The 27,746-nt window shown below is 49.0% G+C and overlaps 1 protein-coding gene across 1 annotated transcript; it reads left to right on the forward strand.

Moving 5' to 3' along the window:
- The first annotated feature begins 1,142 nt into the window (after window positions 1-1,142).
- On the forward strand, window positions 1,143-27,717 carry LOC144772840 (galectin-1-like). The gene is made up of 4 exons (XM_078657453.1): window positions 1,143-1,451; window positions 23,346-23,425; window positions 23,695-23,866; window positions 27,369-27,717. The coding sequence occupies exons 1-4, from the start codon at window positions 1,389-1,391 to the stop codon at window positions 27,531-27,533; spliced, it is 480 nt and encodes a 159-aa protein (XP_078513579.1). The 5' UTR covers window positions 1,143-1,388; the 3' UTR covers window positions 27,534-27,717.
- Window positions 27,718-27,746: the final 29 nt, after the last annotated feature.

Here is a 27,746-nt window from a genome sequence, read left to right on the forward strand (position 1 = left end):
ACACCCTCACACACCCTCACCAGCATAGCATAACAAAACATAGCATAACATAACAAAACAAAGCATAGCATAACAAAACATAGCATATCATTACAAAACATAGCATAGCATCACAAAGCATAGCAAAACATAGCATAGTATAACAAAACATAGCATAGCATAACAAAACACAGCATAGCATAGCATACCAAATCAAAGTATAGGATAGCAAAACATAGCATAGCATAACAAAACAAAACATAGGATAGCAAAACAAAACATAGCATAGCATACAGCATCACTCAGCACCAACACAGCATCATTCAGGGGCACCACAACATCACAATGCGCTACCACAGCATCACTGAATGCCACAGCATCACTCGTTCGCCATCACAGCATCACTCCGCGCCACCACAGCATCAATCTGTGCAACCATTCAACAACAACTGGTTAAAATATGTTCTCTCAATGTGTCAAGCTTTATTACAAATGTAATAAAAAGATGTTAATATTTCACTTCTGTTCTTGGATTTTCGTCACAATAAATACACTGAACATAATCTTCACAAAAGTTATTTACAAAAGTTTAAGCTATTGCCATTATAAATTACAATAACTTTTATTTAGGTATTCATTATTAAAAAAAATTAAAAGCCATTGTTATTTGTAATATCAATACATGTCAGTCACGTAAATACAACACAAATTGGATTACAAATGCTATAGGTGTCACATTTGCGAAAGTTATAACTATTGGCATTGAATATGACGAAGCTATTAATTTCGCAATTTTAAAAAACAAAACATAAATAACAAATTTGTCATTTACAATACCAATAGCTCAAACTTTCCTAATGCGAGACCTATTGCATTGCAAATGCTTGTTTAAATAGAGAGAATGCTGTTAGTCAACCCTACGTGACTCTGCAAGTTCCCCCTTCAAACCCACACTGCCTCTCTGATGTATTTACTTTCCACTTCATTCTCTTCATAGATGCCTTTATGTTGATAAGCTTCTTCGGAAGAAACCTTGATCCTTGCTGTTCCACCTCCCCGCCTACAAACTGGTTTCTCTGCCAATAATAATTTTGCAATAGTCCTCAGAATCTGAGGTCAAGTAACCTATATGAGTCCCTTACCAGCTATATAAGGCTGAACCCTCCTGAGCAACACCAGCCTGAGCAGCGGAGATCGAAGATCCATCCTGAGCAGCAGAGGCAGTAGATCCAGCCTGAGCAGCAGAGATCGAAGATCCATCCTGAGCAGCAGAGGCAGTAGATCCAGCCAGAGCAGCAGAGGCAGTAGATCCAGCCTGAGCAGCAGAGGCAGTAGATCCAGCCAGAGCAGCAGAGGCAGTAGATCCAGCCTGAGCAGCAGAGGCAGTAGATCCAGCCTGAGCAGCAGAGATGGAAGATCAGAAAACGAAGATCCAGCCTGAGCAGCAGAGCAACGAGAAGCAAGGGACCCCGGTGAGTGTGAAGCAATTGGGGAGGTCATTGTGAATGACGCGATAGAAGAGGTGGTTGGACAATGGAAGAGGTGAGTGGGAGTGGCACAATAGAAACGGTGAGTGGAGCAATGGAAGAGGTGAGTGGGAGTGGCACAATAGAATAGGTGAGTGGGACAATAGAAGAGGTGAGTGGGAGTGACACAATAGAAATGGTGAGTGGGACAATGGAAGAGGTGAGTGGGAGTGACACAATAGAAACGGTGAGTGGGGCAACGGAAGAGGTGAGTGAGAGTGACACAATAGAAAAGGTGAGTGGGACAACATAAGAGGTGGGTGTGAGTGACACAATAGAAGAGCTGAGAGGGACAATGGAAGAGGTGAGTGAGAGTGACACAATAGAAACGGTAAGTGGGGCAATGGAAGAGGTGAGTGAGAGTGACACAATAGAAAAGGTGAGTGGGACAACGGAAGAGGTGGGTGTGAGTGACACAATAGAAGAGTTGAGTGGGACAATGGAAGAGGTGAGTGGGAGTAGCACAACAGAAAAGGTGAGTGGGGCAATGGAAGAGGTGAGTGGGAGTGACACAATAGAATAGGTAAGTGGGACAATGGAAGAGGTGAGTGAGAGTGACACAATAGAAAAGGTGAGTGGGACAATGGAAGAGGTGAGTGGGAGTGACACAATAGAAACGGTGAGTGGGGCAATGGAAGAGGTGAGTGGGAGTGACACAATAGAATAGGTAAGTGGGACAATAGAAACGGTGACTGGGGCAATGGAAGAGGTGAGTGAAAGTGATACAATAGAAAAGGTGAGTGGGACAACGGAAGAGGTGGGTGTGAGTGACACAATAGAAGAGCTGAGTGGGACAATGAAAGAGGTGAGTGGGAGTGGCACAATAGAAAAGGTGAGTGGGGCAATGGAAGAGGTGAGTGGGAGTGACACAATAGAATAGGTAAGTGGGACAATGGAAGAGGTGAGCGAGAGTGACACAATAGAAACGGTGAGTGGGGCAATGGAAGAGGTGAGTGGGAGTGAGACAAAAGAAAAGGTGAGTGGGACAATGGAAGAGGTGAGTGGGAGTGAGACAAAAGAAAAGGTGAGTGGGACAATGGAAGAGGTGAGTGGGAGTGACACAATAGAAAAGGTGAGTGGGACAATGGAAGAACTGGGTGTGAGTGACACTATAAAAGCTGAGTGGGACAATGGGAGAGGTGTGTGCGAGTGAGACAAAGGAATAGGTGTGAATTGAACAAAGGAAGTGTTGAGTGGGGGTGAGACAATGGAAGAGGTGCGTGGGAAAACGAAAGAGTTGAGTGGGAGTGGGTCAATGAAAGAAATGAGGGAGAGTGGGGCAGTGGAAGAGGGGAGTGGCACCGCAAGAGTTAGGCTTTTCTCGGAGTTTTAAAGGTTTCAGAAATAAGTAGACTTCAGCATGGCAATTTGATGATTAAAGGAAAGGTGGATCAAATATGACACCATCGTTCTGGGTTTGATCATCTAGAGGTGGAGGAGACCCCTGGAGGCAGGACACAATTGGACTGACCAGACTGGGCCGTTGTTGCCAAAAACAATCACTTCAGTCTTGTCGGGTTGCGTAACAAGAGTTAGTCTGTTGACCGGGTTGCCTAATAGGTTGTGTTTTGTTGGCATAGCTGTTAAAATGGTGCCCATACTCTGATGAGTCTGGCCAGTTTGTTATGTAAATATTTAAGCGAGTGCATGAAGGAGGAACGGTTTTGGGTGTAAGAGACACCATTTGGCACCACTGTTGTGAATTATCCAGGGGAATAAACCGAATGTCTGCTGGGGTTTCTCTCCTCCCTGTTTACTCTGTGATTAGGGACATAGTTGAAAGTGTGTACTCCCTTTGGATGAGAGAAAGGACAAAGGAAAAGGTGAGTGCTAGGGGTTAGAGGACGGACAATTCCAGAGGAGAGGTGAGCGTAAGGGGGTCTGGAGTGGCTTTGGTGGGAAAACTGTGAAAGAAGTATGCACAGGGACAATGATGGAAGATGTGAGGGTAACAGAAGTGATAAAAGGGAGGCGGGAAGGCTGAATGTACCGGGGTGAGGGACAGTGGAAGAGAGGGCTGAGGAGCGAGACATGAAAAAAGGTGGAGACAATGGAAGATGAATTGTTAAAGAGCAATTGGATAGTGATGAAGCCAAGTGTGATAGGGAGTGAGGAAGGCCGGTGTGAATATAGTGCAAAGGAGGAGAATAGATAAAGAGAGAACATAGGGTGACGTGGAGGCAAATGAGTGACACTTGGAAAAATGATTGTGAAGGTGAGAGAGGGGGCAGTGGAAGGGTGGACTCTGAGGGTATGACGGAAGGACAGTTTTCGTGAAGGCTGTATCTGTGTGAAGCCGCGGAGAGGGCAAACCAGGGTGGAGATTAGTTGGCCGAAAAAAATGTGTACACACGTGAAGTGCATTCGACGATGCTTCACTATTAATAACAGGCAACAAGTCCTCATCGAGTGAAGGGTGTCTCATCGAGTGAAGGGTGTCTGAGGTATCGATGACGTGCAGCAGCAGGGAGAACGAGCGTCACCTGAGCGTGTGACGTAGGCACGCAGCGCGTGCGTCGTGCGCACTTGTGAAACCCCTTGCGTCACTTTTGCGTCGCTTTTCCCAAGTTAACAGTGACGCAAAAGTTGCGCAAGGGGCTTGTACATCTGCCCCAGACTGTGTACTTTCTTATGTGTTGTTCTCACCGCTGCAAAGCATGTCTTCCACATGTGATGGTGTCCTGATCCTATCCTGTGTGTGCGTCAGGGTGTGGAGCGCGCGTGGCAGGAGTGATCATGAGGCAGTTCAGTCCTCATTGCGGGTGTAGATCATGTGCTGCACAAGTGAAGGTGTTCTTTAGTCTTCAGTGTGTGATTAATCCATTTTTTAAGCTAGGTTTATGGGCATAATTATTATTTTCAAAAGCCTCTCTAAGCGCAGATTCCATATCTTCTGCAGAGATTTTATTCCAACTCCTAAAGAATATAGGTTTATCCTGTGCCTGTCCTACTTTCTTCTACGTTAAGATTTCAAAAGTCACCCCTGAGTGATCCACCCAGCTTAGAGGAAGAGTATCTCCCACCGGCAATGCTTCATGGTTGGTAAAAATCCATTCCCATTTATGTCCTATTGTATGGGTCGGGGATTTGACCAGTTGGATGAATCCAAAGCTTTACATACATCCCAGCAGTTTGATGGAGTCATTGCGCCCCTTATCTTCCAAATGGAAGATAAAATCACCCAATGTAGTGAGCAAGGTTAAAAAATTCGACCCCAGGCCTCGATAAACTGAGTCCAAGAGCCAGGGGGCGATATACCAGTGACCCGGAGAGTAAGATATTCTTCATCACTTTAAGTTTAAACTCTGCGACCTCACATATCCCTTCAAAGTCCACGCTAATTGACTCTAAGATGCCTTAATAGACTTTATTTTACTATAATAACCACACACGCCCCTCTACGGAGGGGCCAGTCAAGCCTAACCATCATAAAGCCTGAGGGGACAGCTGACACCAGGTCGGGTCCTGAATCCTCCTAAGCCCAGTGTTGGACCTGGCCTCGTGGCATGGTTCTCCCCGTTCCTGAGCACCCCGTTAGCGTAGCCATGCACCCAGAATTCCCTGCGCAGCACCCCATTAGCGTAGCCTGCACCCAGAGTTCCCTGGTCGTCCTGCTCCCTGTACGCCCAGACCCCGTAACCGACGACCAGCCCCGCTTATCCCGTCCCACTCCCGGCTCCGAGCGCCTAGAACCTGCATGCTCCACAAGGCCCGGCAGCCATTTTCCCTTCCCGAGATCCCTGACTCCCTGGGCCTAGCGTGACCCCGGCCCCAGTGAAACTCAGACTCCAAGGCGCGCCAGTTCCGGCTGAGGGGTAAAGGGCTCCCCGAGTGAGATAAGCCAGGGAGTTTCGATGGCACCTCCGGCCTCCCTGAGAGACTGGTTTCTATCACACCTCTGGCCTTTCCCTGTGGGCCAGTTTTGATCGCACCTCTGGCCTCCCCGAGTGCTGGCTCCAGACCCTGCTGGGCGTCGGGGAATTCCCGGGCGCATCTTCAAAGGATCAAAGAGCCCACCGCCGGACCTCTCCAACGACCAGCCCCAAGGCATGAGGCCTCCGCCTGCGAGGGTCCGGACATCAAAGGGCCAATGGACTATATCAGGGCCCACCCAACAACTAGCGGGCAGTTGTATCTTGGACCTGAAAGCCCTGCTGATCTGATCGCGGCTGACCCTAAGAAAGACTCAACCTTGCATCGCTGAGCCCTGCTGACGCTGTCGCGGCTCCTTCTTCGCAACAAGGAACTGAACCACCTGAGCCCTGCTGACGCTGTCGAGGCTCGTCCTCTCAAAGACCCCGGAGCCCTGCTGACGCTGTCGTGGCTCGTCCTCTCAAAGACCTCGGAGCCCTGCTGACACTGTCGCGGCTCGAGCTTGAACTCGTAACCATCTGAGCCCTGCTGACGCTGTCGCGGCTCCTCAAGAACTTCTCCGGATCGAGCCCTGCTGACCTCGTCGCGGCTCGAGGAGTACTCTGGTCCCGCTGGACCATCGACGCTACCATCACGACCTGAGCCGACTCAACGTGAGTGAAGCAGCCAGTACGACCATCATCTCCCGTATCCCCCGGCTCGAGGATTGAGAGCTGTGCGCAGGGTACGCCTCGTACTGGCCCAAAGGCTAAAGACTGTCCCGCTTCCCTCTTCCCGAATCCTCAAAGACTTTGCGATCCCTCGGTCCTTTGTACATAAGAGTGCTACTTCCTTTTTACTGTTTATAAAGAACTTGTTACTGAAAACCCACGGTGTGGTGTCCGTTCGTAAGTGTGGTGTGAGCTCAGTGTGTACGATCCTAGACTCGAAGTCCTCCCCGGTGGGGACCTCACGATAAGACTCGGCAGTATCTGTGGGAGAGGTGGGTCCTGGGGTGGTCGGGTGAGCACAACCTGGCCCTCCGAGATCGCCCCTTCTAACACCCAGGTAATGAACAAACATTCTAGATCCAACCTCAGTGAGGGACTCCTCCATGTTCTGTTTGTGGTGGCGTTCCTCAGAGGTGCAGATCATATGCCTCCTCGGTGTGGGACAGGTGCTGCTTGACGTTGCAGTGCGTGTGCGGCACTAATAAGTGTCTTCGGTATTCAACGTGTGCCAGGTGATGTCTGCCCTGGTGTGGCCTCAGTCTGTGACTAGTTATCTAGAGAGGGGTAGTTTATAGGTGAGAGTGCAGGCACAGCTGCTTGAGAGAGAGAGAGACAGTGTTATTCTCCCCAGATTGTCACGGTGAGAGGCACTAGACAAGAGTATCTCAGTTCCCACTGTGGGACAGCGACACTCAGTAATGACTTGCATTAGTGAGGGTGCTTCACTATCCTCTGCATGTGACAGGGGGTGCTCAGGGTTACAAAGAGTGGGTTGCAGAAATGCAGCAGGTGCTCTTCAGTTCTGATTGTTTGACGAGTTTACTGGGGTACAGAACATGTGTCGCATCAGTGAGGGGGTTCTTCGGTCGTCTTTGGGTCCCCGGGGTCACAGGAGTGCAGAGAATGTGCAGCACTAGTGAGAGAACTTCGTGCCATGTGGTGCTCAGTGCTGTAGAGTATTTGCTTCTCTATTGAGGCGAATCCCGATGAATGATTGGGCGATCTGGGCAGGGGTTTAACGCAGGCCCCTGCAGCCCCCGCGCAGCAAGTGGGGACCCCAACCCTTTAAGGGGTTCCAACCCTTCAGGTGGCCCCCACTCATCATTTTGTGTTACACCAGTGGATCTGGGGTGAACATGTGCTGCACTCAGTGGTTAATTTGTAAAATAAAAAGTGCCAGGGCTCTCCTCAGGAGGCAGCGCTAAAAGGAGAAATGTGCTGGTGCAAACTGCCTCTTGGCTAGAACCCCGGCACTATTTACTCTGGAGAGGGTGTGGCCTAATGACTAGAGCTGCTGATTTCACACCTGGGGAACCGGGTTCGAGTCTTGGCGTGGGTCAACATCCTCTGATTCTGTGGAAAATCAAGTGCCTTCCAAAATGAGTGTGTCTTTAACTGGTGCTATAAGCACCGGTGCTAAGGAATAGGTGCCAGTACTGAGCACCAGAAAGCACCTGCTCAAATTAAGCACTGGCTGCACTAGTGTGAGCAGGCTTTACATATGTCATTGTGTGACAAGGATACTGAGGGCTAGAGTGCATATGCTATACTTATACTAGTGAGGGTGCTCTTCAAACCTTAGCATGTGCCAAGGGGCCTGAGCATGTCATAGGCACTACTCAGTCGCCTCGTGTAACAAGGAGTTTCCTGGGGATGCATTAAGGAGAGAGTGTACCAGGGAGTTCTGAGGATGCATCAAGGAGGTATGATGGAGTACTGAGAAAGCACTAAGGAGAGGGTGTACCAGTGAGTTTCCTGATGATACATTTAGGAGAGGGTGTACCAGGGAGTTTCCTGAGGATGCATTAAGGAGAGGCTTTACCAGGGAGGTCTGAGGATGCATTAAGGAGAGGCTTTACCAGGGAGTTCTGAGGATGCACCAAGAAGAGGGTATACCAGGGAGTTCTGAGGATGCACTAAGAAGAGGGTATATCAGGGAGTTCTGAGGATGCATTAAGGAGAGGCTATACCAGGGAGTTCTGAGGATGCACCAAGAAGAGGGTATACCAGGGAGTTCTGAGGATGCACTAAGAAGAGGGTATACCAGGGAGTTCTGAGGATGCATTAAGGAGAGGCTATACCAGGGAGTTCTGAGGATGCACTAAGAAGAGGGTATACCAGGGAGTTCTGAGGATGCATTAATGAGAGGCTATACCAGGGAGTTCTGAGGATGCACCAAGAAGAGGGTATACCAGGGAGTTCTGAGGATGCACTAAGAAGAGGGTATACCAGGGAGTTCTGAGGATGCATTAAGGAGAGGCTATACCAGGGAGTTCTGAGGATGCACCAAGAAGAGGGTATACCAGGGAGTTCTGAGGATGCACTAAGAAGAGGGTATACCAGGGAGTTCTGAGGATGCATTAAGGAGAGGCTATACCAGGGAGTTCTGAGGATGCACCAAGAAGAAGGTATACCAGGGAGTTCTGAGGATGCGCTAAGGATAGTGCTCTTCCATTTGCAGTACAGCGATCTGGAGGGGTTCCCAGAATGTGCTAGTCTATTGACAGTGCTCTGCGAACGATAGTATAGGGCAGGAGGTGCTAGGGGCTTCTGGGCATGCCCTGCACTCCTGAGGGTGCTCTTCTGTCCTCAGTGTTGGTAGAGGGTGCCCAAGGGCTGTATTAATAAGGTAGGTCTTCAATCTTCAGTGCATGAAGAGTGCTGAGGGATTCAGGAATGTGTTGCACTACTGAGGTTGCTCTATAAAATGCAATGTAAGGCAAAGTATGTCCAAGAGTGCAGGGAATTTGATATCCTAATGAGGCTGTTCCACATTGTGGTCCACGTAGATCTTAGTCGTGCAGACAATGTACAGCACTAGTGAGGGTGTTCCAGTTGGAATACTTTGAGTACCTAAACAGGAATCACATGAATGTGAAAATGACAATCGAGTACAGTAGGGAGAATATCAACTTTCTAGATCTCAAATTCTATATCAAAAACAACAAGATTCAAAGCACAATTTTTCGTAAGGAAACTGCATGTAATTCGGTCCTGCATGCAAGCAGTGCCCATGCAAGTTCTACAATTAACAACATACCATTTGGTGAAATGGTGCGCCTAAAACGAAATTGTAGTGAGGAAGAGTCATTCAATATGAATTTACAAACTTTGAAGAACAGATTTGAGGCAAGAGGATACAATAAGGATGTGATCTGTAAGGCGGAGGGGAAAACACGCAAGATTCATAGAAATGATACCCTAACAACAAACTCGCGGAAAAAGAGAAAAGTAAAAAACACAAATGTCAGATTCATAACTAAATATACCAGACATAATAGTAACATCTTTAAAATTCTGAAAAACAACTGGCACCTCCTAAAGGAGATCCCGGGATTGCAATCACACATAATGACTAAACCCTCTGTAACTTACCGTAGAGGTAGAACTCTACGTAACGAACTATGTCCCAGCTATCTGAAACCCTCTAAGGACAATAGATCTAACTGGCTGGCGGAAAAACCAAGGGGCTTCTTTGTATGTAGGGACTGCAATATTTGCGAATATGGATGTGATAAGATCAAACAGTTTGCATACAATGGCTCACGGAAATATGACATCTTGTCCTTTATAAATTGTGCTACTACTTATGTAGTATACGTTTTGGGCTGCACATGCGGTTTAATTTATGTAGGCAGCTCCAAACGAAATTTGAGGACAAGAATTCAAGAGCACAGGAGAGCTATTCTAAATAGAGATGCAAAATATGCTCACTCCCAACATTTCTTGGAAAAACATGGGGGCAAACCTGAATTTTGGTTCCATGGTTTAGAACAAATACAACAGCATCCAAGAGGGGGGAATCGTGAGCTGGTGTTAAGACAGCGGGAGGCAAAATGGATTTATAAATTACAATGTATTAAGTATGGGATGAACTTAGATGACGAAATGCACCACTTCTTAATGTAATCTGAGAATATGCATGACTATGTTAGTGGAAAATAACATTTCAGACGGACTATAATATGTGCGAAATGTTAAAAAACGTAAATAGATCATTGTTCCAAGCGAGACTAAATTCGGAAAATGAAACGTGTTTTGGTTATACTTGACACATATAATTTTGGATGTCAGTCTTTTCCACTTCTGTTCCTGTATAACCTGCATATCCAATATTGGTGCCAAGTTCCCCGGTACTAAATGTCACCTTCCCTCTGCATTGTCTCCCACCCTCTGTCACCCATCCAATATGAATTTCTGTAATCAAACTGGTTAAAGGGCAAGATTATTTGTGCACTATGGCATTTAAAACATGTACACTAAAATTCACAAACTAAGGCTGATTCGTTTTGTAAAACTGTCTGGTGATCTGTATTTTAAGAGAAAAGAGTTAAAAATAAAGAACATTTTCTACATACACAAGCGATATTTTCTATTTGGACTTTTTCTTGGTGCGCCCCCATAAAATTGAATCAACGTGTTCCAGAACGTAGTCCAGGTAGATCTTAGGCATGCAGACAATGTACAGCACTAGTGAGCGTGTTCTGCAATGTGGTCCAGGTAGATCTTAGTCGTGCAGACAATGTACAGCACTAGTGAGGGTGTTCTGCAATGTGGTCCAGGTAGATCTTAGTCGTGCAGACAATGTACAGCACTAGTGAGGGTGTTCTGCAATGTGGTCCAGGTAGATCTTAGGCATGCAGACAATGTCCAGCACTAGTGGGGTGCGCCTCCGTTGGTGACACAGGTGTTTAGTGGTAGAAAGACTATGATGCACTGGTTAGGGTGCTCTTCATGCCTCAGCGTATGGCGGAGAGTGCACACGGGATCATAGAAAGTGCTGCAATAGTCTATAATATTCAGTGTGAGTCCAGAGGTGTGAAAAGGTGCATAGAATATGCTCCACCCGCGAGGGTACTCTTCAGTCCTCAATGGCTGGCACAGTCAGGGGTATATGCTGCACTAGTGAGGCTGCTCTCCAGACTTCAGTGTGTGACACAGTCAGGGGTCTATGCTGCACTAGTGAGGCTGCTCTCCAGACTTCAGTGTGTGACGCAGTCAGGGGTATATGCTGCCCTAGTGAGGCTGCTCTCCAGACTTCAGTGTGTGACACAGTCAGGGGTAGATGCTGCACTAGTGAGGCTGCTCTCCAGACTTCAGTGTGTGACACAGTCAGGGGTAGATGCTGCACTAGTGAGGCTGCTCTCCAGACTTCAGTGTGTGACACAGTCAGGGGTAGATGCTGCACTAGTGAGGCTGCTCTCCAGACTTCAGTGTGTGATGCAGTCAGGGGTATATGCGGCACTAGTGAGGCTGCTCTCCAGACTTCAGTATGTGACACAGTCAGGGGTAGATGCTGCACTAGTGAGGCTGCTCTCCAGACTTCAGTGTGTGACACAGTCAGGGGTAGATGCTGCACTAGTGAGGCTGCTCTCCAGACTTCAGTGTGTGACACAGTCAGGGGTCTATGCTGCACTAGTGAGGCTGCTCTCCAGACTTCAGTGTGTGACACAGTCAGGGGTATATGCTGCTCTAGTGAGGCTGCACTCCAGACTTCAGTGGGTGACACAGTCAGGGGTCTATGCTGCACTAGTGAGGCTGCTCTCCAGACATCAGTGAGTGACACAGTCAGGGTTATATGCTGCACTAGTGAGGCTGCTCTCCAGACTTCAGTGTGTGACACAGTCAGGGTTAGATGCTGCACTAGTGAGGCTGCTCTCCAGACTTCAGCGTGTGAAACAGTCTGGGGTATATGCTGCACTAGTGAGGCTGCTCTCCAGACTTCAGTGTGTGACACAGTCAGGGGTATATGCTGCACTAGTGAGGCTGCTCTCCAGACTTCAGTGTGTGACACAGTCAGGGGTAGATGCTGCACTAGTGACGGTGCTCTCCAGACTTCAGGTTTTGACACAGTCAGGGGTACATGCTTCACTAGTGAGGCTGCTCTCCAGACTTCTGTGTGTGACACAGTCAGGGGTCTATGCTGCACTAGTGAGGCTGCTCTCCAGACATCAGTGTGTGACACAGTCAGGGGTATATGCTGCACTAGTGAGGCTGCTCTCCAGACTTCAGTGTGTGACACAGTCAGGGGTATATGCTGCACTAGTGAGGCTGCTCTCCAGACTTCAGTGTGTGACACAGTCAGGGGTCTATGCTGCACTAGTGACGGTGCTCTCCAGACTTCAGTGTGTGACACAGTCAGGGGTAGATGCTGCACTAGTGAGGCTGCTCTCCAGACTTCAGTGTGTGACACAGTCAGGGGTATATGCTGCACTAGTGAGACTGCTTTCCAGACTTCAGTGTGTGACACAGTCAGGGGTCTATGCTGCACTAGTGAGGCTGCTCTCCAGACTTCATTGTGTGACACAGTCAGGGTTATATGCTGCACTAGTGACGGTGCTCTCTAGACTTTAGTGTGTGACACAGTCAGGGGTAGATGCTGCACTATTGACGGTGCACTCCAGACTTCAGTGTGTGACACAGTCAGGGGTATATGCTGCACTAGTGAGGCTGCTCTCCAGACTCCAGTTCGTGACGCAGTCAGGGGTATATGCTGCACTAGTGAGGCTGCTCTTCAGACTTCAGTGTATGACACAGTAAGGGGTAGATGCTGCACTAGTGAGGCTGCTCTCCAGACTTCAGTGTGTGACACAGTCAGGGGTAGATGCTGCACTAGTGAGGCTGCTCTCCAGACTTCAGTGTGTGACACAGTCAGGGGTATATGCTGCACTAGTGAGACTGCTTTCCAGACTTCAGTGTGTGACACAGTCAGGGGTCTATGCTGCACTAGTGAGGCTGCTCTCCAGACTTCATTGTGTGACACAGTCAGGGTTATATGCTGCACTAGTGACGGTGCTCTCTAGACTTTAGTGTGTGACACAGTCAGGGGTAGATGCTGCACTATTGACGGTGCACTCCAGACTTCAGTGTGTGACACAGTCAGGGGTATATGCTGCACTAGTGAGGCTGCTCTCCAGACTCCAGTTCGTGACGCAGTCAGGGGTATATGCTGTACTAGTGAGGCTGCTCTCCAGACTTCAGTGTGTGACACAGTCAGGGATAGATGCTGCACTAGTGAGGCTGCTCTCCAGACTTCAGTGTGTGACGCAGTCATGGGTATATGCGGCACTAGTGAGGCTGCTTTCCAGACTTCAGTGTGTGACACAGTCAGAAGTAGTTGCTGCACTAGTGAGGCTGCTCTTCAGACTTCAGTGTATGACACAGTAAGGGGTAGATGCTGCACTAGTGAGGGTGCTCTCCAGACTTCAGTGTGTGACACAGTCAGGGGTAGATGCTGCACTAGTGACGCTGCTCTCCAGACTTCAGTGTGTGACACCGTCAGGGGTAGATGCTGCACTAGTGAGGCTGCTCTCCAGACTTCAGTGTGTGACACAGTCATGGGTAGATGCTGCACTAGTGAGGCTGCTCTCCAGACTTCAGTGTGTGACGCAGTCAGGGGTAGATGCTGCACTAGTGAGGCTGCTCTCCAGACTTCAGTGTGTGACGCAGTCAGGGGTATATGCTGCACTACCTACGGTGCTCTCAAGACTTCAGTGTGTGACACAGTCAGGGTTATATGCTGCACTAGTGACGGTGCTCTCCAGGCTTCAGTATGTGACACAGTCAGAGGCATATGCTGCACTAGTGAGGCTGCTCTCCAGACTTCAGTGTGTGACACAGTCAGGGAGTAGATGCTGCACTGGTGAGGCTGCTCTCCAGACTTCAGTGTGTGACACAGTCAGGGGTAGATGCTGCACTAGTGAGGCTGCTCTCCAGACTTCAGTGTGTGATGCAGTCAGGGGTATATGCGGCACTAGTGAGGCTGCTTTCCAGACTTCAGTGTGTGACACAGTCAGGAGTAGTTGCTGCACTAGTGAGGCTGCTCTCCAGACTTCAGTGTGTGACACAGTCAGGGGTATATGCTGCACTAGTGAGACTGCTCTCCAGACTTCAGTGTGTGACACAGTCAGGGGTAGATGCGGCACTAGTAAGGCTGCTATCCAGACTTCAGCGTGTAAAACAGTCATGGGGTATATGCTGCACTAGTGAGGCTGCTCTCCAGACTTCAGTGTGTGACGCAGTCAGGGGTATATGCGGCACTAGTGAGGCTGCTCTCCAGACTTTAGTGTGTGACACAGTCATGGGTATATGGTGCACTAGTGACGCTGCTCTCCAGACTTCAGTGTGTGACACAGTCATGGGTATATGCTGCACTAGTGAGGCTGCTCTCCAGACTTCAGTGTGTGACACAGTCAGGGGTAGATGCTGCACTAGTGAGGCTGCTCTCCAGACTTCAGTGTGTGACACAGTCAGGGGTAGATGCTGCACTAGTGAGGCTGCTCTCCAGACTTCAGTGTGTGACACAGTCAGGGGTATATGCTGCACTAGTGAGGCTGCTCTCCAGACTCCAGTTCGTGACGCAGTCAGGGGTATATGCTGCACTAGTGAGGCTGCTCTCCAGACTTCAGTGTGTGACACAGTCAGGGATAGATGCTGCACTAGTGAGGCTGCTCTCCAGACTTCAGTGTGTGACGCAGTCATGGGTATATGCGGCACTAGTGAGGCTGCTTTCCAGACTTCAGTGTGTGACACAGTCAGAAGTAGTTGCTGCACTAGTGAGGCTGCTCTTCAGACTTCAGTGTATGACACAGTAAGGGGTAGATGCTGCACTAGTGAGGGTGCTCTCCAGACTTCAGTGTGTGACACGGTCAGGGGTAGATGCTGCACTAGTGACGCTGCTCTCCAGACTTCAGTGTGTGACACCGTCAGGGGTAGATGCTGCACTAGTGAGGCTGCTCTCCAGACTTCAGTGTGTGACACAGTCATGGGTAGATGCTGCACTAGTGAGGCTGCTCTCCAGACTTCAGTGTGTGACACAGTCAGGGGTAGATGCTGCACTACCTACGGTGCTCTCAAGACTTCAGTGTGTGACACAGTCAGGGTTATATGCTGCACTAGTGAGGCTGCTCTCCAGACTTCAGTGTGTGACACAGTCAGGGGTAGATGCTGCACTAGTGAGGCTGCTCTCCAGACTTCAGTGTGTGATGCAGTCAGGGGTATATGCGGCACTAGTGAGGCTGCTTTCCAGACTTCAGTGTGTGACACAGTCAGGAGTAGTTGCTGCACTAGTGAGGCTGCTCTCCAGACTTCAGTGTGTGACACAGTCAAGGGTAGATGCTGCACTAATGACACCGCTCTCTAGACTTCAGTGTGTGACACAGTCAGGGGTAGATGCGGCACTAGTAAGGCTGCTATCCAGACTTCAGCGTGTAAAACAGTCATGGGTATATGCTGCACTAGTGAGGCTGCTCTCCAGACTTCAGTGTGTGACACAGTCAGGGGTAGATGCTGCACTAGTGAGGCTGCTCTCCAGACTTCAGTGTGTGACGCAGTCAGGGGTATATGCGGCACTAGTGAGGCTGCTTTCCAGACTTCAGTGTGTGACACAGTCAGGAGTAGTTGCTGCACTAGTGAGGCTGCTCTCCAGACTTTAGTGTGTGACACAGTCATGGGTATATGGTGCACTAGTGACGCTGCTCTCCAGACTTCAGTGTGTGACACAGTCAGGGGTATATGCTGCACTAGTAAGGCTGCTATCCAGACTTCAGCGTGTAAAACAGTCATGGGTATATGCTGCACTAGTGAGACTGCTCTCCAGACTTCAGTGTGTGACACAGTCAGGGGTAGATGCGGCACTAGTAAGGCTGCTATCCAGACTTCAGCGTGTAAAACAGTCATGGGTATATGCTGCACTAGTGAGGCTGCTCTCCAGACTTCAGTGTGTGACACAGTCAGGGGTAGATGCTGCACTAGTGAGGCTGCTCTCCAGACTTCAGTGTGTGACGCAGTCAGGGGTATATGCGGCACTAGTGAGGCTGCTTTCCAGACTTCAGTGTGTGACACAGTCAGGAGTAGTTGCTGCACTAGTGAGGCTGCTCTCCAGACTTTAGTGTGTGACACAGTCATGGGTATATGGTGCACTAGTGACGCTGCTCTCCAGACTTCAGTGTGTGACACAGTCAGGGGTATATGATGCACTAGTGAGGCTGGTCTCCAGACTTCAGTGTGTGACACAGTCAGGGGTAGATGCTGCATTAGTGAGGCTGCTCTCCAGACTTCAGTGTGTGACACAGTCAGGGAGTAGATGCTGCACTAGTGACGGTGCTCTCCAGACTTCAGTGTGTGACACAGTCAGAGGTAGATGCTGCACTAGTGAGGGTGCTCTCCAGACTTGAGTGTGTGACCCAGTCAGGGGTAGATGCTGCACTAGTGAGGCTGCTCTCCAGACTTCAGTGTGTGACACAGTCATGGGTAGATGCTGCACTAGTGAGGCTGCTCTCCAGACTTCAGTGTGTGACACAGTCAGGGGTAGATACTGCACTACCTACGGTGCTCTCAAGACTTCAGTGTGTGACACAGTCAGGGTTATATGCTGCACTAGTGACGGTGCTCTCCAGGCTTCAGTATGTGACACAGTCAGAGGCATATGCTGCACTAGTGAGGCTGCTCTCCAGACTTCAGTGTGTGACACAGTCAGGGGTATATGCTGCACTAGTGAGGCTGCTCTCCAGACGTCAGTGTGTGACACAGTCAGGGAGTAGATGCTGCACTGGTGAGGCTGCTCTCCAGACTTCAGTGTGTGACACAGTCAGGGGTAGATGCTGCACTAGTGAGGCTGCTCTCCAGACTTCAGTGTGTGATGCAGTCAGGGGTATATGCGGCACTAGTGAGGCTGCTTTCCAGACTTCAGTGTGTGACACAGTCAGGAGTAGTTGCTGCACTAGTGAGGCTGCTCTCCAGACTTCAGTGTGTGACACAGTCAAGGGTAGATGCTGCACTAATGACACCGCTCTCTAGACTTCAGTGTGTGACACAGTCAGGGGTAGATGCTGCACTAGTGAGGCTGCTATCCAGACTTCAGCGTGTAAAACAGTCATGGGGTATATGCTGCACTAGTGAGGCTGCTCTCCAGACTTCAGTGTGTGACACAGTCAGGGGTAGATGCGGCACTAGTAAGGCTGCTATCCAGACTTCAGCGTGTAAAACAGTCATGGGGTATATGCTGCACTAGTGAGGCTGCTCTCCAGACTTCAGTGTGTGACGCAGTCAGGGGTATATGCGGCACTAGTGACGGTGCTCTCCAGACTTCAGTGTGTGACACAGTCAGGAGTAGTTGCTGCACTAGTGAGGCTGCTCTCCAGACTTTAGTGTGTGACACAGTCATGCGTATATGGTGCACTAGTGACGCTGCTCTCCAGACTTCAGTGTGTGACACAGTCAGGGGTATATGCTGCACTAGTGAGGCTGGTCTCCAGACTTCAGTGTGTGACACAGTCAGGGGTAGATGCTGCATTAGTGAGGCTGCTCTCCAGACTTCAGTGTGTGACACAGTCAGGGAGTAGATGCTGCACTAGTGACGGTGCTCTCCAGACTTCAGTGTGTGACACAGTCAGAGGTAGATGCTGCACTAGTGAGGGTGCTCTCCAGACTTGAGTGTGTGACCCAGTCAGGGGTAGATGCTGCACTAGTGAGGCTGCTCTCCAGACTTCAGTGTGTGACACAGTCAGGAGTAGTTGCTGCACTAGTGAGGCTGCTCTCCAGACTCCAGTGTGTGACACAGTCAGGGGTATATGCTGTACTAGTGACGGTGCTCTCCAGACTTCAGTGTGTGACACAGTCAGGGGTCTATGCTGCACTAGTGACGGTGCTCTCCAGACTTCAGTGTGTGACACAGTCAGGGTTATATGCTGCACTAGTGACGGTGCTCTCCGGACTTCAGTGTGTGACACAGTCAGGGGTATATGCTGCACTAGTGACGGTGCTCTCAAGACTTCAGTGTGTGAGACAGTCAGAGGTAGATGCTGCACTAGTGTGGCTGCTCTCCAGACTTCAGTGTGTGACACAGTCAGGGACTTATGCTGCACTAGTGAGGCTGCTCTCCAGACATCAGTGTGTGACACAGTCAGGGTTATATGCTGCACTAGTGAGGCTGCTCTCCAGACATCAGTGTGTGACACAGTCAGGGGTATATGCTGCACTAGTGAGGCTGCTCTCCAGACTTCAGTGTGTGACACAGTCAGGGGTCTATGCTGCACTAGTGAGGCTGCTCTCCAGACATCAGTGTGTGACACAGTCGGGGGTATATGCTGCACTAGTAAGGCTGCTCTCCAGACTTCAGTGTGTGACACAGTCGGGGGTCTATGCTGCACTAGTGAGGCTGCTCTCCAGACATCAGTGGGTGACACAGTCAGGGTTATATGCTGCACTAGTGAGGCTGCTCTCCAGACATCAGTGTGTAACAAAGTCAGGGGTATATGCTGCACTAGTGAGGCTGCTCTCCAGACTTCAGTGTGTGACACAGTCAGGGGTATATGCTGCACTAGTGAGGCTGCTCTCCAGACTTCAGTGTGTAACAAAGTCAGGGGTATATGCTGCACTAGTGAGGCTGCTCTCCAGACTTCAGTGTGTGACACAGTCAGGGGTATATGCTGCACTAGTGAGGCTGCTCTCCAGACTTTAGTGTGTGACACAGTCATGGGTATATGGTGCACTAGTGACGCTGCTCTCCAGACTTCAGTGTGTGACACAGTCAGGGGTATATGCTGCACTAGTGAGGCTGGTCTCCAGACTTCAGTGTGTGACACAGTCGGGGGTCTATGCTGCACTAGTGAGGCTGCTCTCCAGACATCAGTGGGTGACACAGTCAGGGTTATATGCTGCACTAGTGAGGCTGCTCTCCAGACATCAGTGTGTAACAAAGTCAGGGGTATATGCTGCACTAGTGAGGCTGCTCTCCAGACTTCAGTGTGTGACACAGTCAGGGGTATATGCTGCACTAGTGAGGCTGCTCTCCAGACTTTAGTGTGTGACACAGTCATGGGTATATGGTGCACTAGTGACGCTGCTCTCCAGACTTCAGTGTGTGACACAGTCAGGGGTATATGCTGCACTAGTGAGGCTGGTCTCCAGACTTCAGTGTGTGACACAGTCAGGGGTAGATGCTGCATTAGTGAGGCTGCTCTCCAGACTTCAGTGTGTGACACAGTCAGGGAGTAGATGCTGCACTAGTGACGGTGCTCTCCAGACTTCAGTGTGTGACACAGTCAGAGGTAGATGCTGCACTAGTGAGGGTGCTCTCCAGACTTGAGTGTGTGACCCAGTCAGGGGTAGATGCTGCACTAGTGAGGCTGCTCTCCAGACTTCAGTGTGTGACACAGTCAGGAGTAGTTGCTGCACTAGTGAGGCTGCTCTCCAGACTCCAGTGTGTGACACAGTCAGGGGTATATGCTGTACTAGTGACGGTGCTCTCCAGACTTCAGTGTGTGACACAGTCAGGGGTCTATGCTGCACTAGTGACGGTGCTCTCCAGACTTCAGTGTGTGACACAGTCAGGGTTATATGCTGCACTAGTGACGGTGCTCTCCGGACTTCAGTGTGTGACACAGTCAGGGGTATATGCTGCACTAGTGACGGTGCTCTCAAGACTTCAGTGTGTGACACAGTCAGAGGTAGATGCTGCACTAGTGTGGCTGCTCTCCAGACTTCAGTGTGTGACACAGTCAGGGACTTATGCTGCACTAGTGAGGCTGCTCTCCAGACATCAGTGTGTGACACAGTCAGGGTTATATGCTGCACTAGTGAGGCTGCTCTCCAGACATCAGTGTGTGACACAGTCAGGGGTATATGCTGCACTAGTGAGGCTGCTCTCCAGACTTCAGTGTGTGACACAGTCAGGGGTCTATGCTGCACTAGTGAGGCTGCTCTCCAGACATCAGTGTGTGACACAGTCGGGGGTATATGCTGCACTAGTAAGGCTGCTCTCCAGACTTCAGTGTGTGACACAGTCGGGGGTCTATGCTGCACTAGTGAGGCTGCTCTCCAGACATCAGTGGGTGACACAGTCAGGGTTATATGCTGCACTAGTGAGGCTGCTCTCCAGACATCAGTGTGTAACAAAGTCAGGGGTATATGCTGCACTAGTGAGGCTGCTCTCCAGACTTCAGTGTGTGACACAGTCAGGGGTATATGCTGCACTAGTGAGGCTGCTCTCCAGACTTCAGTGTGTGACACAGTCAGGGGTAGATGCTGCACTAGTGAGGCTGCTCTCCAGACTTCAGTATGTGACACAGTCAGTGGTAGATGCTGTACTAGTGAGGGTGCTCTCCAGACTTCAGTGTGTGATGCAGTCAGGGGTATATGCTGCACTAGTGAGGCTGCTCTCCAGACTTCAGTGTGTGACACATTCAGGGGTATATGCTGTACTAGTGACGCTGCTCTCCAGACTTCAGTGTGTGTCACAGTCAGGGGTCTATGCTGCACTAGTGAGGCTGCTCTCCAGACTTCAGTGTGTGACACAGTCATGGGTATATGCTGCACTAGTGAGGCTGCTCTCCAGACTTCAGTGTGTGACACAGTCAGGGAGTAGATGCTGCACTAGTGACGGTGCTCTCCAGACTTCAGTATGTGACACAGTCAGGGGTAGATGCTGCACTAGTGACGGTGCTCTCCAGACTTCAGTGTGTGACACAGTCAGGGGTCTATGCTGCATTAGTGACGGTGCTCTCCAGACTTCAGTGTGTGACACAGTCAGGGGTATATGCTGCACTAGTGACGGTGCTCTCCAGGCTTCAGTATGTGACACAGTCAGGGGTAGATGCTGCACTAGTGACGGTGCTCTCCAGACTTCAGTGTGTGACACAGTCAGGGGTCTATGCTGCATTAGTGACGGTGCTCTCCAGACTTCAGTGTGTGACACAGTCAGGGGTATATGCTGCACTAGTGAGGCTGCTCTCCAGACTTCAGTGTGTGTCACAGTCAGGGGTCTATGCTGCACTAGTGACGCTGCTCTCCAGACTTCAGTGTGTGTCACAGTCAGGGGTCTATGCTGCACTAGTGAGGCTGCTATCCAGACTTCAGTGTGTGACACAGTCAGGTGTATATGCTGCACTAGTGAGGCTGCTCTCCAGACTTCAGTGTGTGACACAGTCAGGGGTTGATGCTGCACTAGTGAGGCTGCTCTCCAGACTCCAGTGTGTGACACAGTCAGGGTTATATCCTGCACTAGTGACGGTGCTCTCCAGACTTCAGTGTGTGACACAGTCAGGGGTATATGCTGCACTAGTGAGGCTGCTCTCCAGACTTCAGTGTGTGACACAGTCAGGGGTCTATGCTGCATTAGTGACGGTGCTCTCCAGACTTCAGTGTGTGACACAGTTAGGGGTATATGCTGCACTAGTGACGGTGCTCTCCAGACTTCAGTGTGCGACACAGTCAGAGGCAGATGCTGCACGAGTGAGGCTGCTCTCCAGACTTCAGTGTGTGACACAGTTAGGGGTAGATGCTGCACTAGTGAGGCTGCTCTCCAGACTTCAGTGTGTGACACAGTTAGGGGTAGATGCTCCACTAATGACGGTGCTCTCCAACCAAGCTGTGTGACAGCCAATCTTGCCAGTGCAAATAATGAGTGCACCAATGAAGGAGCTTTTAAAACCTCAGTGTGTGACACGTGGTCACAGGAACAAATTCTATGCTGCACAAGTGAGGGTGCTCTCCAGACCTCAGTGTGGGCAGTGCAACTAATGACTGCACCATTGAAGGTGCTTTTCTGTTCTCAGTGTGTGCCGGGGCTGTTCAAGGGAGGAGCTCCAACAGTGGGAATGTTATTAAATTGTAGGACGAGCCCAGAATTTGATGCACACATGATTGTGTTTTTCTATCCTTTGTGTGTGACGGTGGTTCTGAGGAGTGCAAATAACGTGCAGTACTAGTGAGTGTGTGATTCACTCCTCAGGGTGTGGTAGAGAGCCCTCTGAGGTCCACACAGTGTGCTGCTCTTGTGAGAGTGGTCTAACTGTTCGTCGGTTCCTAGTATGTGCCAGGAAGTCACCAGGGTGCAGACTGCGCGGCACTATTAAGGTGACTCTTCAATCCTCAGGGGTGCATAACGTGGTGCTCGAGTAACTAAGGATGATCTGCAATCCTCAGTGTCTTCCAGGGGGGTCTCAGAGGGGCAGAGGATGAGGCCTTGCAGTGAGAGTGTTCTTCAATCTTCTGAGTGTGGCAGGGGTTCTGAGGAGTGCACATGACAAGCTGCCCTGGAGAGAGTGCATTTGTTGCCGGGGAAACCCGGTGTGCAAGAAATGTGCTGCACGTGTGAGGGTTCTCTTCAGTAGTATGTGTGCAACCGATTTGCACACAATATAGTCCACTAATAAAGGTGCTGTTCAGTCCTCAATGTGTGGCTGATGTCAGATGTGGACATGTTTTGCTGCTTCAGAGAGGGTCTCTTCACTCATCATCACCTGGTAGGGATCTAAGTCAACTTCTCAGCAAGGCCAGAGTTGGCAGGAAGTCCCTGAAATCCACGCCGTGTCCCATAGTGCAAGCCTTGGAGCCCCTGCTGGAGCTACCGACTCACATTTCTTCCCATTTCGTAATGCACCTGATTCAGGAGTCATGTGGGCCCTTTTCTGTGATCCGGATCGCCTCACATGTAATGTTCCTTTCTGTCATGTTGCCACTGGTCGTCATTTGGTGTGATGTCGCAATATGGGTTTAAAATATGGTAAAATCCTACCTCTTCCTGGTCGCAGAATGTTGACAATTATGGTATCGAATGAATGACTTGAAGCATATAGGAGCTCTGGGGCCGATAACGAGTCTGGCGCTCTTTGACCGCCAGAATCACCGTGGCGTTTGTCCAAGGCAGCCATTTTGGACCTTACACCGCTGAGCCGGCTGTGCCAGGGAACCGCCGTTCCCTTACCGTGGCGCAGGGAACAGGGATATCTAATATGTAAGGCGGGACCGCTTTGGTCTGCCAATCATATTTTGAGTTTCTCCACCATCAGACTTTTCATGAGGTGAGCCCTCCATAAAAAGGCTGGCGGTGGGGAAACAAAGGGGGCCCTAGAGGGACCCAAGCCCCTGCTGCCATGAGAATGCATTCAGGTGGGCACAACATGTGCCCCTTTATTTGTATGCACCCCAAGTTCCAGCACGGCATGGACTTCACAGTCCATGTAGTTCTGGATCTTTTTTTACGTTCTTCAGCAAAAGAAAAGCCCGCCAGACACAAGGTGTACTGGTAATCTGGTGGGTCAGACCATGCACAGCTTTGGCGGTGCTATGCAGGGGCAAAGCTGCCACAGGACCACTAAAGTCGTAATTAGGCCCTTTGTTTTCAGCTACTGATATGGTGTCAATTAGGGCAGCACATTGCACAATCCACCGACCCTTGTGTAAAAGAGGGGGGTTAGAACCATATAGCAACCCCTCCCCCCTCCGATAACTCAATTTGTTTTCTCTTCTCTCGTAGGCCCTGGTGACCAGCACACTTGGTCTGAAGCCTGGCACAACTCTAATCATTGATGGCATTGTACATCCTAAGACCGACCGGTAAGAGGTGGGGCATCTGGGGTGACGGGAGCACGTTACAGAGGGCAGGCACTGAAGGTGCAGGGCTTGCGCCTGTTGGTGGGAAGGGGTGGAAGCAGGGAGCATAAAGGACACTTAGAGGCGGAGAGCATGTATGTAGGCATTTCGGTGCATCGGAAGGGGCAGTGGGGAAAAACTGGGGCATTTAGAAGCAGGAGGTGTGAACCATGGGTAAAAGAGTCTTTGAAATTTCGAGACAAAACGTAAGCAAAGTATGTTTCCTCCTTTAGCTTTAACATCAGCATTGGGCAGGACCTCAACTCCCTTGCTTTGCAATTCGACGCTCGCTTCCACTTTGGGGGCAACATCAATACCATTGTCCTCAACTCCCGCTACCACGGTGTCTGGGGTGAAGAGATCCGCCACTATGACTTCCCCTTCCATCTTGGACAGAAAATGGGGGTAAGTGATTCAGCAGGGTTGTGGCAGAGGCCAGAAACCGAACCAGACTCCCAAATATACCCTGACTCCCAGCATTCCGCATGTTCCCAAACACAGGCCCTTCTGTGTATTTTAGCCCTCTCGCACAGCAGGTGATTCAAGTTAACCATATGGTGTTAATAGAATGTGTTAACCTATCTTTTCTTTCTGCTGCACTGTATTTAAAGATTGCCCTTAACTCTCTTCATTCGCAGTTCAATTGCTAACATTCAGATGCCGCTTCCATAGTAGAGAGTTTTGCTAAGAGTTTTAAAACTTTGGTTCCTAGTGATTAATTTGGACTAACATCTGTTTGACCAAATAAATTGGTTTGTAATAACTTTGGTAGAGGTTCTGTTTAGTTTTTTTTTTTTACAATTTCATTTACGTTTTCAATGACTAATGCACAGGTCCATAATGGCATGGCAGAGGGTCTATTCAGAGGTATTTTCACAGACACATAGTAGAAAATTAGAAATTGCAATCAATTATAAATGCACAATATGTCAGAAACCATTCAGAGGCCACAGGCCAAGAAGATGCTATTGAGCATCAACCATGGAGGTTGAGGTAATTTGCCTTTAGTGTCCTGGGGTCTTTCCCTATATGAGAACTCTATAAAAATCTGCCAGCTAACTCGAAGAGCTTTCAGCATAATTTCGACCTTAATCACCCTCATCCTATGGCCACGGGTAGCCTGAGCAATGTCCACTTTGTTCTGAGGGTCAGTGTAGTATAAGCTATCTCCTGCTAAGTCCTGTTCACCTTTAGACCCATGCCCCCAGGAATAACAGCAAGCTTAGCAACATGTCTATCTCCTGTAGTCCCACACTTATATAACCGCTCACTGATTTAAGCTACTGTGCCCAAGGAATAAAAGCACACATTATTGTCTTCATTGCTCAAGAAATCCTCAGCAACTCTGAAAGATACTGCCAACTATCGACCAATCTCACTGTTACCCCTCCTTGACAAATATCTAGAAGGATTTATCAATAAATAACTCACTGTCTTTCTCGAAAAAAATCCCATCCTGGATTATTCACAATCAAGAACGCTTTGTTGGCCGGGGTTGATAATATCGGGCTCTCTCTTGACAGAGGCACCCCTATTATGCTGGTGTTGCTCGATTTGTCAGTAGGGTTCAACACAGTCTCCCATTCCATCTTAATCTGCAGGCTTCATGAGGCTGGGCTATACAGCAGAGCGCTCCATTGACTCTGCAACTTCCCTACCAACCGAACACAACAGGTCTGCCTGGACCCTTTCAAGTCACTTCTTATGTACTTGCATAAGGGGGTACCCCAGGGCTCATAACTAAGCACAACCCTCTTTAATATCTACATGGCTCCACTTGCCCGGATCGTGAGAACCTGTGATGTGGAGAAAGTGTTGTATGTGGTTGACACCCATCACTGATTTCCTTTCAGACCAGACCCAGGCATAGTTAGTGAAAAGCAAGTTTGCTAATTGCACGAGGGAAGTCGCTGCTTGGATGTCTAGCAACTATCTTCAACTAAACAGTGCCAAGACTGAGATTATACTTTTTGGGAAAGCGTCTGAGCTCTGGTCAGCCGACCAGTGGCCGCCTGAACTGGGCCCATCCCCTTCACCCAAGTGATCTGTGGCGAGAAGCTTGATCGGTCTCCCTCCTTGAAGGACCAAGTAAACACCACCTGCGGCTCCCGATTTGCCACTATGAAGCTTCTAAAAAAGTCTCTCACTTGGCACGCCGGCAGTGCTAGAAAAACTCTTGTCCAAACTCTCATAATCAGTCACCTGGACTATGGGAATGCTCTGTTAACATCAGTAAACGAGTCCTTGCTGACCAAGTTGCAGGTGGTACACAACACTAATTTGAAATCTTCCTTCTCGTTCCCGCTCTTCCCCTATTCTTCGGAGCTCCATTGGCTGGCTATTAGAAAATTGGTCATTTTTAAACTCTGCTGTCTGACACATTAGGCACGTCACAAATCCTGCCCGCCTACTTGTCCATGCATTTAAAACCATATTGACCCGCGAGATGCCATAGGTCCTCGCATTCGGACCTCAAATCAGGAGGGTAGATCTTTTTCCTACACTGCCCCCTATCATTGGAACACACTCCCCCCTAGTCTCTGTTTCTGCTCAGACATTATCTCCTTGAGGAAGGGTATGAAGACATGGCTGTTTTAGGAACAGCGTTAAACACACTGTTGTACATACAGTTTTGTGACTCGCAAATTGCGAGTCGCAGCTGCGACACAATGTGCGAGTCGCAACATTTCTGGTCGTACATCTGGCCCCAATTGTATTGTTCCAATTGGTCTTAACTTTTTCCTCTTCTAAAATAGTTTTGTCTGCTTTACTTATGCTGTGGTTGTCAGAATAAAAATTAAATGTTTCTTCAGTGAGAAGGCCTGTCTGTTGTGCCTTCTACAATGTAGAGGGATGAAAATATTGAGTGGGAAAGATACAATGTGTACCTTAGACCTAGGTTTCAGATCCCAATGGTTGCACCATAGTTCATGCAAATTGCAATATGTTTCTTAAAAGTATGGACAAGCTTTACAAGTCCCACACCATCAATGACTTGTATGTACATGCTTCCACAATCCACCTCCACCAGAGACATTCAGTTTAACATCTTCCATAGTCACCCTTCCCTATGAACATGTATTTAAACTCTTGTACATTCCTCCTTTACCATGCATGCATTTTTATTAGCTTATTATGTCTTCTTCCCACAGAGACATTCCTCAATGATTATTAGTCATGGTCATGAATTTATAAGCTAATAGATATGCGTGCATGATACAAGATTCCACAGTCCTCCTCTTGTTTGGAGATGTATTTACAAGCTTCCTATTACCTCTGTCACTTGACTAGGTATTTGCAAACAGTCATGGTCCTTATCAATAAGGGAGATATATTAACAAGCTTCTCATATCTTCCGCCACCAGCGACATTTATGTACAAGCTGCCATAGCTCTCTTCCAACTGGGAGATGTATTTACAATCTGCAGATATCCTTCTTCACGAGGGACAAGCATTTGAAAACATCAATGGTCATTCTCCATGAGGGTCACGTATTTACAAGCTTCCCTATCTTCCTTCACCAGCGATGTGTGTTTACGGACTTCCCATGTGCTCCTCCACCAGGATATGTATTTGCAAGATTCTTCTAGCAGGGTCGTGCATTTGCAACTCCTGCTGACTTGTGCAAGGCATCTTAGAAGTAAAAGTGGGACAGATTACAAGATAAATCTAGTGAAAAATGGTAGCTGGTGGAAGTGATAGAGCCTTGTTTGAACCTTAGAGTCAAAGAAAGTTAGAGGATCACTTAGTAGAGGTTTTGGAGTGGAGTAGCAGAGGAGGGTGGAGCTGGAGGAAGAGACTGATGCAAGCAGTGGGGATTGAGAGGCTGGCAGCATCCTGGTTGGCAGAAACTGAAGCATGGTATGTTACCCTAATAGTGAACTCTACTTTTTCATATTCATTGCAGGTAACCATACGATACTCGATGGATCAAATGCTGATCACTTTGATGGATAATGTAAAGATTCCTTTTCCAAACCGGCTGAACCTGGATGTGGTCAACTGTCTGTTTGTGGAGGGATTTAACTTGCAATCTTACAGTGTGGTTAAAACGCATGTGAAAGAATCCTAATGCCTGTGGTGACAGTCTAGAGTACATGCCTCAGAAACCCCACTTGTTGAGCTTTGGGAAGTCAGCTTGATTATCTATAGAGGGTGTGGAGTTTGACCTTATCCCATGGGGTGTCATCTCTTTTCAATGAGATCCTCTGCATGTGAATATGTACTCTGAATAAAGTTTTCTGCTCTTCATTAAATTGTTGCTTCGAATTGTTATGTTTTACTC

This window comes from Lissotriton helveticus, chromosome 1_1, assembly GCF_964261635.1.
Source record: "Lissotriton helveticus chromosome 1_1, aLisHel1.1, whole genome shotgun sequence".
In the NCBI taxonomy this organism is placed as follows: Eukaryota; Metazoa; Chordata; class Amphibia; order Caudata; family Salamandridae; genus Lissotriton; species Lissotriton helveticus.